This window comes from Nerophis ophidion, linkage group LG18 (genome assembly GCF_033978795.1).
Source record: "Nerophis ophidion isolate RoL-2023_Sa linkage group LG18, RoL_Noph_v1.0, whole genome shotgun sequence".
Classification (NCBI taxonomy): domain Eukaryota; kingdom Metazoa; phylum Chordata; class Actinopteri; order Syngnathiformes; family Syngnathidae; genus Nerophis; species Nerophis ophidion.
In genome coordinates, this window is record NC_084628.1 from 32,164,500 (window position 1) to 32,176,602 (window position 12,103).

The 12,103-nt window shown below is 36.8% G+C and overlaps 1 protein-coding gene across 3 annotated transcripts in view; it reads right to left on the reverse strand.

Annotated features, from left to right (window-relative positions):
* Positions 1–9,059, reverse strand: part of prcp (prolylcarboxypeptidase (angiotensinase C)) — a 50,575-nt gene extending 41,516 nt beyond the window's left edge. The window contains exon 1 of one of the 3 annotated variants that reach the window (XM_061877998.1): positions 8,642–9,059. In XM_061877998.1, the coding sequence (XP_061733982.1) occupies positions 8,642–8,788 (147 nt within the window). In that variant the 5' untranslated portion in view covers positions 8,789–9,059. The remainder of the gene's footprint in view (positions 1–8,641) is intronic. The other 2 variants (XM_061877999.1, XM_061878001.1) reach the window with 2 other exon arrangements.
* Between the last annotated feature and the right edge of the window lie 3,044 nt (positions 9,060–12,103).

The window sequence follows — 12,103 nt, forward strand, 5'->3', positions numbered from 1 at the left end:
CTGACTCCAGCTGCAGTCCACTCTTTGTGAATCTCCCCCACATTTTTGAATCGGTTTTGTTTGACAATCCTCTCCAGGGCGCGGTTATCCCTCTTGCTTGTACACTTTTTTCTACCACATCTTTGTCTTCCCTTCGCCTCTCTATTAATGTGCTTGGACACAGAGCTCTGGGAACATCCAACCTCTTTGGCAATGACCTTTTGTGTCTTGACCTCCTTCTTTAAAGTATCAATGATCATCTTTTGGACAGTTGTCTAGTCAGCAGTCTTCCCCATGATTGTGTGTCATACAGAATCAAAACGAGAGACCAGGTGTTTTGAGTTAGCTAATTAGAGTGTGGCACCAGGTGTCTTCAATATCTGACCTTTTCACCATATTCTAATTTTCTGAGATATTAAATTTAGGGTTTTCATTGGTTGTCAGCTATAATCATCTCCTTTCTGGCAAAAAACACTTGAAATGTATCAGTCTGTTTGGAATGAATGTATACATTCTACAAGTTTGACTTTCTAAATGGAATTAATGAAATAAATCAACTTTTTCATGATATCCTAATAATATGACCAGCACCTGTATATTAGTAACCTATCATTTCAAACAGGTACATTTCCAAACAAAATTAAAATAGCTAAAGTTGCACCAATTTATAAGACTGGAGTTAAACATCTATATACAAATTATAGACCTGTTTTGTTACTTCCACAATTTTCTAAAATCATTGAAAAACTGTTCAATAACAGATTAGAGAGTTTCATAAATAAAAATAGAATACTCGAAGAGAACCAATATGGATACAGAGCTAATGTTTCAACTTCAATGGCTTTAATTGAAATTACAGAAGAAATTACCAATGCAATAGATAGTAAAAAATGTGCAGCAGCAGTGTTTATGGATCCAACTAAAGCATTTGACACAATTAATCACAATATTTAATCAAAAAATTAGAACGATATGGCATCAGAGGGTTAGTCTTAAACTGGATAAGAAGTTATCTAACGAACAGGAAACAATACGTGAAGCTAGGCTAACACACTTCCACAATGCTAAATATAGCCTGTGGTGTACCTCACGGATCAATACTAGGACCTAAACTATTCAATCTCTATATAAATGACATTTTTAAAGTTAAAAGAGATTTAAAGTTAGTATTATTTGCAGATGATACAACAGTGTTTTGTTCAGGAGAGAACACACAGAAGATAATACAAATAATAACAGAAGAAATGAACAAATTAAAAAAATGGTTTGACAAAAACAGACTATCATTGAATCTCAGTAAAACTAAAATAATGCTATTTGGTAACAGTAGAAGAGAAAGAAACACAAATACAAATAAACAGAATAGAAATTGAAAGAGTAAATGAAACCAAATTTCTAGGTATAATGATTAATGATAAATTGAACTGGAAATCGCATGTAAAAAATATACAACATAAAGTAGCAAGAAACACGTCAATAATGAATAAAGCCAAATATGTTCTGGACCAAAAATCCCTTTATATTCTCCACTGCACACTAGTGTTACCATATCTGAGGCACCGTGTAGAAAAATGGGGAAATAATTACAAAAGTACACTTCATTCACTAACAGTCTTCCAAAAAAGATCAGTTAGAATAATACATATTGTTGGATATAGAGAACATACAAACCCTTTATTTATTGAATCAAAGATACTGAAATTCCACGACATAGTGAAATTGCAAACAGCTAAAATTATACACAAAGCAAACTATAACCTGCTTCCCAAGAATATACAATTCTTCTCAACAAAAGAGGAGAAATATAATCTTAGAGAAAAATGTAATTTAAAACATTTGTACACACGTACAACACTTAGAACCTTCAGTATATCAGTACGTGGAATTAAATTATGGAATGGATTAAACAAAGCAATCAAACAATGTACTAATACGATCCACTTCAAGAAACTCTTCAAACTGGAAGTGTTTACAAAGTACAAAAAAGAAGAACCATGATAAACATTCTGATTATATTCACCCATTCAATCTTTGATTCTCAAAATAATCTTACTTATCTCATCGTATGGAATAAAACTTACTTCACCAATTATTTATTTTTATTGTGATTACTTATGGAGTATATTGTGAATACATTGAGAACAGGAAGTGAACAAAAGATTTAGCAACTGTTAAGTAAAAGAAAGGGGTATGATTAAATAAGCTCTGCTTCTTCCTACTCCTTTTTGAACAAGTTGAAAAGAGAAACTGGAAATTGTGATGTATCATATTGTATGCTTGCATGTTCGAAATAAACTCAAACTCATTCATCACATATAAATTATTTTGACTGCACAAAATCCCTTCCCTTAACAGCAGATGGTTACCTGAAAGGTGTGTTGCTAATAACGATGTTACCATCAACCCCAGTAAAACTCTAATGGGATAGTATTATCGTTTTAAATAAAAATATTTTTTCAAACAAATGTGACTGATAACTGAACTTCTGATTTTAACATGGACTGAATTGCACCAGCTCGCCTCATTGTTGACACGAAAAAAGAGACATTAACGAGATTACATACACACACACATATATGTAAATAAATATATATATATATATTATATACATATATACATACAAACCCTGTTTCCATATAAGTTGGGAAATTGTGTTAGATGTAAATATAAACGGAATACAATGATTTGCACATTCCTTTCAACCCATATTCAATTGAATGCACTACAAAGACAAGACATTTTATGTTCAAACTCAGAAACATTGTTTTTTTTTTTTGCAAATAATAATAAACTTAGAATTTCATGGCTGCAACACGTGCCAAAGGCATGTTCACCACTGTGTTACATTACATTTTCTTCTAACAACACTCAATAAACGTTTAGGAACTGAGGAAACTAATTGTTGAAGCTTTGAAAGTGAAATTCTTTCCCATTCTTGTTTTATGTAGAGCTCTAGTCGTTCAACAGTTCGGGGTCTCCGCTGTCGTATTTTACGCTTCATAACGCCACAAATTTTCGACGGGAGACAGGTCTGGACTGCAGGCGGGCCAGGAAAGTACCCGCACTCTAACTACGAAGCTATGCTGTTGTAACAAGTGGCTTGGCCTTGTTTTGCTGAAATAAGCAGGGACGTCCATGATAACATTGCTTGGATGACAACATTTGTTGCTCCAAAACCTGTATGTACCTTTCAGCATAAATGGTGCCTTCACAGATGTGCAAGTTACCCAAGCCTTAAGCACTAATACACCCCCATACCATCACAGATGCTGGCTTTTGAACTATGCGCCTATAACAATCCGGATGGTTATTTTCCTCTTTGTTCCGGAGGACACCACGTCCACAGTTTCCAAATAAACTTTGAAATGTGGACTTGTCAGACCACAGAACCCTTTACCACTTTGCATCAGTCCATCTTAGATGAGCTCGCGTCCAGCGAAGCTGGCGGCGTTCCTTCGTGGTGTTGATAAATGGCTTTCGCTTTGCATAGAGTTTTAACTTGCACTTACAGATGTAGCGACCAACTGTAGTTACTGACAGTGGTTTTATGAAGTGTTCCTGAGCCCATGTGGTGATATCCTTTACACACTGATGTCGGTTATTGATGCAGTACCGCCTGAGGGATCAAAGGTCCGTAATATCATCGCTTACGTGCAGTGATTTCTCCAGATTCCCTGAACCTTTTGAAGATTTTACGAACCGTGGATGGTAAAATCCCTAAATTCCTTGCAATAGCTCGTTGGGAAATGTTCTAAAACTGTTCGACAATTTGCTTACAAATTGGTGATCCTCACCCCATCCTTGTTTGTCAATTACTTAGCATTTCATGGAAGCTGCTTTTATACCCAATCATGGCACCCACCTGTTCCCATTTAGCCTGCACACCTGTGGGATGTTCCAAATAAGTGTTTGATGAGTATTCCTCAACTTTATCAGTATTTATTGCCACCTGTCCAAACTTCTTTGTCACGTGTTGCTGGCATGAAATTCAAAAGTTAATGATTTGCACAAAAAAAAAGGTTTATCAGATTTAACTTCAAATATGTTGTCTTTGTAGCATATTCAATTGAACATGGGTTGAAAATGATTTGCAAATCATTGTATTCCGTTTATATTTACATCTAACACCATTTCCCAACACATATGGAAACGGGGTTGTGTGTGTGTGTATATATATATTTAGTGTTTCCCCCCAGAAAATGTGTTAGTTAAGGTGGTGACTCTCCAGGGGGAGGGGACCATGGAAGGGCGTGTGTGGGTGTAAGGATCGGTGTAACTCGGCCTGTCTCCACCTCGTTGCCGCCACCACAGCCTGGGGGGGCAATAGACTACAGACTGTGGTGACTTAGGCCGGCTTCGTAGCATAAAGAAGCCTACAACTTTTGGTTGTGTTTTCCGCTTCATTTGCTGAATGGCGATAGACTAGGGCTGGGCGATATATCGATATACTCGATATATCGCGGGTTTGTCTCTGAGCGATACAGAAAATGACTATATCGTGATGTTCGAGTATACGTTCTCACGCAGTTGCTTTTAGCTTCGAAATTAAACTGCATGCGTTTCTCCCTCTTTTTTGTCTCTCGTTCTCAGAGACTTAAAACAAGCGCACCTTCTTACATATGCCACGCGTGCAATGTCACACGCCCTCCCCGAGCAGAGAGGTAGCGACATGGTAATGGTGTGTTACGAGTGTTAATAGGAGAGGAAGAAGGTGAGAATCTGGTAACAAATGAAGGAATAATTAATTACCAAGAAAACAGCACGGGTCCATCGTCTGGCGGCAGTTTCAAGCGGGAATATGTTGAACATTTATGCGACAGAAGCGTGCCTACAAAAAGTAGCAGCACTTCTAATTTGTTGCATCATTTGAAAGAGTGCTTCAAACTCTGCATGTCAACATCTCCATTCGGTGCCATACCCACAAAATGCTGAAGCACCTATTTCCACATCAACACCGTAGGACACATAGTATTTGATATGCAGCTCATTTTAATGTGGCACTTATTGAAATATCTTGTGTGACATCATGCACAAAAGTGCACTTTATTGGTTTTAAATTATTGTAGTGGCGTTCTGTACAAAAACTACACTTTAAGTTAGTGTTGTTTTGATATGTCATCTTAGTGACATGCACAAAAGTGCACTAATAGCTTCTTTTGAAATGTCTCTGACAATCTTACACTTTCTGTTTTGAAATGACGTGAATGTTTGTGCCACTGCTAAATAACTGTTTAATAAATACAGTTTTGGTCAATTGACTTAGTTGTGGTTTCCGTCTCTGCATTAAAGTTTAAAATGAGCATATATTAAGGCAGTATGAACAAGAATGTTTTATGTAGACACAGACTCATCATACTGCTGTGATTATATGTGTCAAGTGTTAACTCAAGACTAAGGCAAAACATCGACATGTATATCGCGATATGGCTTAAAAATATCGAGATATTGAAAAAACACCATATCGCCCAGCCCTACATATACATTTTATATATACATTTTATGTATATATATATATATATATATATATATACACACATATACACACACACACACACACACACACACACACACCCCTTAATTGGATTATCCAGAGAATAGTGCTCGATACCGTGGTCCAGCGCAATATGTATGTGCGGAAAAAAATCATAAGACTACATCTCTACAGAACTGTTTCATGAGGGGTTCCCACAATCGTCAGGAGATTGAGGGAACCCCTCATGAAACAGTTCTGTAGAGATGAAGTAGACTATTGATTTTTCCCCACACGTACATATATATGTATATATATATATATATACATATATATATATGTATATATATATATATATATACATATATATATATATATATATATATACACATATATATATATATATATACACATATACACATATATATATACACATATATATATATATATATATATATATATATATATATATATATATATATATATATATATATATATATATATATATATATATATATATAGTTAAATGCATAGGCAAAATCATGTAATGTTCACTGTTAAGTTAAAAAAAAACAGTAAGTAATGACAAGCTGAAACGTTTTAATGAACAAATGATAATTTTATACTTAGTCACCAAAAATACAAAGTTGACACAATAACTGTTTTCAGCATTTATTGTTTCATTAAAAAATACCAATACTTTTACTTGGACACCCCTTAAGCATCAAAAGTACCAATATTTTGATTTGGAGGATTGATATTAGAGCAAATAGATCTGGTATCGATATTTCAGTATCGATCACAATTTTGGATGTTTTTAGAGCACTTTATGGGCAAAATAGAGCGACTTCCATTGCTCTATTGCAGGGGTTACCAACGCGGTGCCCGCGGGCACCAGCTAGCCCACAAGGACCAGATGAGTAACCCGCTGGCCTGTTCTAAAAATAGCTCCAATAGCAGCACTTACCAGTGAGCTGCCTCTATTTTTTAAATTGTATTTATTTACTAGCAAGCTGGTCTCGCTTTGCTCGACATTTTTAATTCTAGAGAGACCAAAGTCAAATAGAATTTGAAAATCCAAGAAAATATTTTAAAGACTTGGTCTTCATTCGTTTAAATAAATTCATTTTGTTACTTTGCTTCTTATAACTTTCAGGAAGACAATTTTAGAGAAAAAAATACAACCTTACAAATGATTTAAGGATTTTTAAAACACATATACCTTTTAAATTCCTTCCTCTTCTTTCCTGACAATTTAAATCAAAGTTCAAGTATTTTTTTGTTTATTATTGTAAAGAATAATAAATACTTTTTAACTTAATTATTCATTTTAGCTTCTGTTTTTTCGACGAAGAATATTTTTTAAATATTTCTTCAGGAATCAATTTTAAATCTTATTTCAAAGTGGTCCTGGGTTCAAATCCAGGCTCGGGATCTTTCTGTGTGGAGTTTGCATGTTCTCCCCGTGAATGCGTGGGTTCCCTCCGGGTACTCCGGCTTCCTCCCACTTCCAAAGACATGCACCTGGGGATAGGTTGATTGGCAACACTAAATGGTCCCTAGTGTGTGAATGTGAATGTGAATGTTGTCTGTCTATCTGTGTTGGCCCTGCGATGAGGTGGCGACTTGTCCAGGGTGTACCCCGCCTTCCGCCCGATCGTAGCTGAGATAGGCGCCAGCGCCCCCCGCGACCCCGGAAGGGAATAAGTGGTAGAAAATGGATAGATGGATGGATTTCAAAGTGGATTTTAACCTATTTAAAACATGTCATCAAAAATCTAAAATTAATCTTAAACAGGAAAAATTAATAATGATGTTCCATAAATTATTTTTAGAAAATTTTCAAAAAGATTCGAATTAGCTGGTTTTTCTTTTCATTTTTTTTCGGTTGAATTTTTAATTTTAAAGAGTCGAAATTGAAAATAAACTATGTTTCAAAATTTAACTTTCATTTTTTTCGTGTTTTCTCCTCTTTTAAACCGTTCAATTAACTGTTTTTTTCATCATTTATTCTCTACAAAAAACCTTCCATAAAAGGAAAAAAAAAATGTACGACGGAATACAGAAATACCCATTTTTTTAATGTATATAGATTTATTAAAGGTAAATTGAGCAAATTGGCTATTTCTGGCAATTTATTTAAGTGTGTATCAAACTGGTAGCCCTTCACATTAATCAGTACCCAAGAAGTAGCTATTGGTTTAAAAAAGGTTGAGGACCCCTGCTCCTGCAGGTGGGTAAGCCGACTTTTGTTAGCGTTTATTTCAATCAATCAGTCAATCAATGTTTACTTACATAAGCCTAAACCACGACAGTCTCAAAGGGCTGCACAAGCCACAGCGACATCAACGGCTCAGATCCCACATCAGGGCAAGAAAAAACTCAACCCAATGGGATGACAATGAGAAACTTTTTTAATTTACGATCTAGAACAGTGGTTCTCAAATGGGGGTACTTGAAGGTATGCCAAGGGGCACGTGAGATTTTAAAAAAATATTCTGAAAATAGTAACAATTCAAAAATCCTTTATGAATATATTTATTGAATAATACTTCAACAAAATATGAATGTAAGTTCATAAACTGTGAAAAGAAATGCAACAATGCAATATTCGGTGTTGACAGCAAGATTTTTTGTGGACATGTTCCATAAATATTGATGTTAAAGATTTATTTTTTTGTGAAGAAATGTTTAGAATTAAGTTCATGAATCCAGATGGATCTCTATTACAATCCCCAAAGAGGGCACTTTAAGTTGATGTTTACTTCTGTCTAACAATCTTTATTTATAATTGAATCACTTGTTTATTTTTCAACAAGTGTTTAGTTATTTTTATATCTTTTTCCAAGTTGTTCAATAAAGACCGCTACAAATAGGCAATATTTTGCACTGTTATACAATTTAATAAATCAGAAACTGATGACATAGTGCTGTATTTTACTTTATCACTTTCTTTCAACCAAAAATGCTTTGCTCTGATTAGGGGGTACTTGAATAAAAAAAATGTTCACAGTGGGTACATCACTGAAAAAAGGTTGAGAACCACTGATCTAGAATGCATGAAAACATTAGTGAGCTTTATTTCCCTGCGGCATCATAAGTTTGAGAAGGAAAGCGAGAAAAACAACTTATGACACATAATGAAGTACAAAAGGACAAATTAGTTATCGAAGTGGAGAAAGGTCAACTCACCTTTTGGTCCAAGTAGAAAGTGTCATAGTTGAAGTCAGAGGAGAGAGAAAAGCCTCCATGTCTTCTGAACATCTGACTTGTTAGGGCAAAGACGTGAAAAGAGCAAATAAACACGACTAGCAAGCAGCAGATGACATATTTCTTCATCTTTCAAACTTCTTCTGCTGCTCAGTCAGCACATTCTGACACTGCTGATATGTTTACGACGACAGGAAGAAGACATGTCCCAGGGAGGAATCAGGAAGTCGATGTGTCCATTTTAGCACTATTACGACTCTCACATGCTTGCTTGTCAGCAAACACGTCTTAGGAATCATGTAAAACCTTTTTATTTTTTTGGCTAGTCGGCGAGCTCAAGAGCACCGCTGACAGCAAAATCACGCTGCTTGCCGCAAGGCATGCTGGGTGTGGGAGTTCTGTACGCAGCTGCCGCCATGATGGATATTATTCATCTTTTAACATCAGCCAGCTAAATCACGCTGCAGGCCGCAAGGCATGCTGGATGTTGGAGTTTAGACGAAACTGCCGCCATGTTGGATATATTATTCATCTTTGAACTAATTTACTCATTGAATTATTCACCAAAAATATCGCATTTATCAAGTATAGTTGCAGCTTAGTCACGCATGTATTTAAAACATGAAAAATTATTTGTTGTACATTCATTTGAGCTAATTTACGTTATTGACGAATAGTGACCTGAAAGGAGGAGGGGCGTGTTATTAGGCCAGTGATCAAGTCAGTGCTTACATACAACATTTAAATTCGAAATAAACATTAACTGGATTTTAGATCATACTTTAAGGTTTTGAGCAAATTATATATATAGTGTTTGAATGAGAGTGTGAATGTTGTCTGTCTGTGTTGGCCGTGCGATGAGGTGGCAACTTGTCCAGGGTGTACCCACCTTCCGTCCGATTGTAGATGAGATAGTGAAGTGAATTGTGAATTATATTTATATAGCGCTTTTCTCAAGTGACTCAAAGCGCTTTTACATAGTGACACCCAATATCTAAGTTACATTTAAACCAGTGTGTGTGGCACTGGGAGCAGGTGGGTAAAGTGTCTTGCCCAAGGACATAACGACAGTAACTAGGATGGCACAAGCGGGAATCGAACCTGCAACCCTCAAGTTGCTGGCACGGCCACTCTACCAACCGAGCCATGCCGCCTCACAGATAGGCACCAGCGCCCCCGCGACCCCAAAGGGAATAAGCAGTAGAAAACACACACACACACAAACCCTGTTTCCATGTGAGTTGGGAAATAGTGTTAGATGTAAATATAAACTGAATACAGTGATTTGCCAATCATTTCCAATCCATATTCAGTTGAATATGCTACAAAGACAACATATTCAATGTTCAAACTGATAAATAATCATTAACTTTGGAATTTGATGCCAGCACCACGTGACAAAGAAGCTAGGAAAAGTGGCAATAAATACTAATAAAGTTGAGAAATGCTCATCAAACACTTATTTGGAACATCCCACAGGTGTGCAGGCTAATTGGGAACAGGTGGGTGCCAGGATTGGGTATAAAAGCAGCATCCATGAAATGCTAAGTAATTCACAAACAAGGATGGGTCGAGGGTCACCACTTTGTAAGCAAAATTTCGAAAAGTTTTAGAACAACCTTTTTCAACGAGCTATTGCAAGGAATTTAGGGATTTTACCATCTACGGTCCGTAAAATCATCAAAAGATTCAGAGAATCTGGAGAAATCACTGCACGTAAGCGACGATATTACGGACCTTTGACCCCTCAGGCAGTGCTGTATCAAAAATCGACATCAGTGTGTAAAGGATATCACCACATGGGCTCAGGAACACTTCATAAAACCACTGTCAGTAACTACAGTTGGTCGCTACATCTGTATGTGCAAGTTAAAACTCTACTATGCAAAGCAAAACCCATTTATCAACAACCCACAGAAACGCAGCCAGCTTCGCTGGGCCCGAGCTCATCTAAGAAGGACTGATCCAAAGTGGAAAAATGTTCTGTGGTCTGACGAGTCCACATTTCAAATTATATTTGGAAACTGTGGACGTGGTGTCCTCCGGAACAAAGAGGAAAATAACCATCTGGATTGTTATAAGCGCAAAGTTCAAAAGCCAGCATCTGTGATGGTATGGGGGTGTATTACTTTTGTAATATGATTGTGTTGTGATTATTTTACATGTGGATAAGACTGGATTAGACTTTCACAATATCATGTTGGATCCGCTCGACACCCATTGCATCCGGGGGTTGCCCACATATGCAGTCCTCTCCAAGGTTTCTCAGTTACTGCCACCGACGTCCCACTGGGGTGAATTTTCCTTGCCCGTATGTGGGCCCTGCCGAGGATGTCGTTGCGGTTCGTGCAGCCCTTTGAGACACTTGTGATTTAGGGCTATGTAAATAAACATTGATTGATATTAGTGCCCAAGGCATTGGTAACTTACACATCTGTGAAGGCACCATTAATGCTGAATGGTCCATATAGGTTTTGGAGCAACATATGTTGTCATCCAAGCAACGTTATTATGGACGCCCCTACTTTTTTCAGCAAGACAATGCCAAGCCACGTGTTACAAAAGCGTGGCTTTGAAGTAAAAGAGTGCGGGTACTTTCCTGACCTGTCTCCCATCGAAAATTTGTGGCGCTTTATGAAGCGTACAATACGAGATTGGAGACCACGGACTGTTGAACGGCTGAAGCTCTACATAAAACAAGAATTGAAAGTGGAATTATTTCCCAAGCTTCAACAATTAGTTTCCTCAGTTCCCAAATGTTTGAGTGTAATAATAGACATGAATTAATCAACTGAATCATATTGTTGTCAACCATGATTTGACATTATCCATCACCGTGATTTTATCCTAACTTATTAATTTTAGCATTACATTTTATTATCACCATTAATTTATGTCATATAATGTTTTAAATGTGATCAGAAATATTTATAATGTCGCCATGATTCATGGGCAAGCATACTAAAAAAACATAAAACACAGACGCTGTTTGAGCCACACGTTACACATTTAACTTAAGCAGAACTACGTTAAAGAACTACAAATCCCATCAGCCAAACCAAGAAGTAAAGTGCCGGTATTTTCAAACTCAAGCCGTACCGAAGAATAAACCTACGAGCACTCAAATTCAGCCGGACACACTCAACGTGACAACTCTAATACAACAGATTCCAATCCGCACATTACTGTGGTTGTACCCTTTAACTTAATAATTTTGCCGATGTCGTTCAAAAGCTAAAACAGTGAGTGTTTGCTCTGGCTGTCAAACAGCCAGCCAGCCGCACAACAAGCGCCGCGGACTTGGCGAACACACAACAAACAAAAAAGAAAGGAAGCCAGCAAGCATGGAATTTAAACAATAGTTCAGCTGATATAACCAAGAAAAGCGGACATAAAATGATCTTACCAGTGGTGTATGCTAGTGGCGAAGCACGCTGTTTTTTA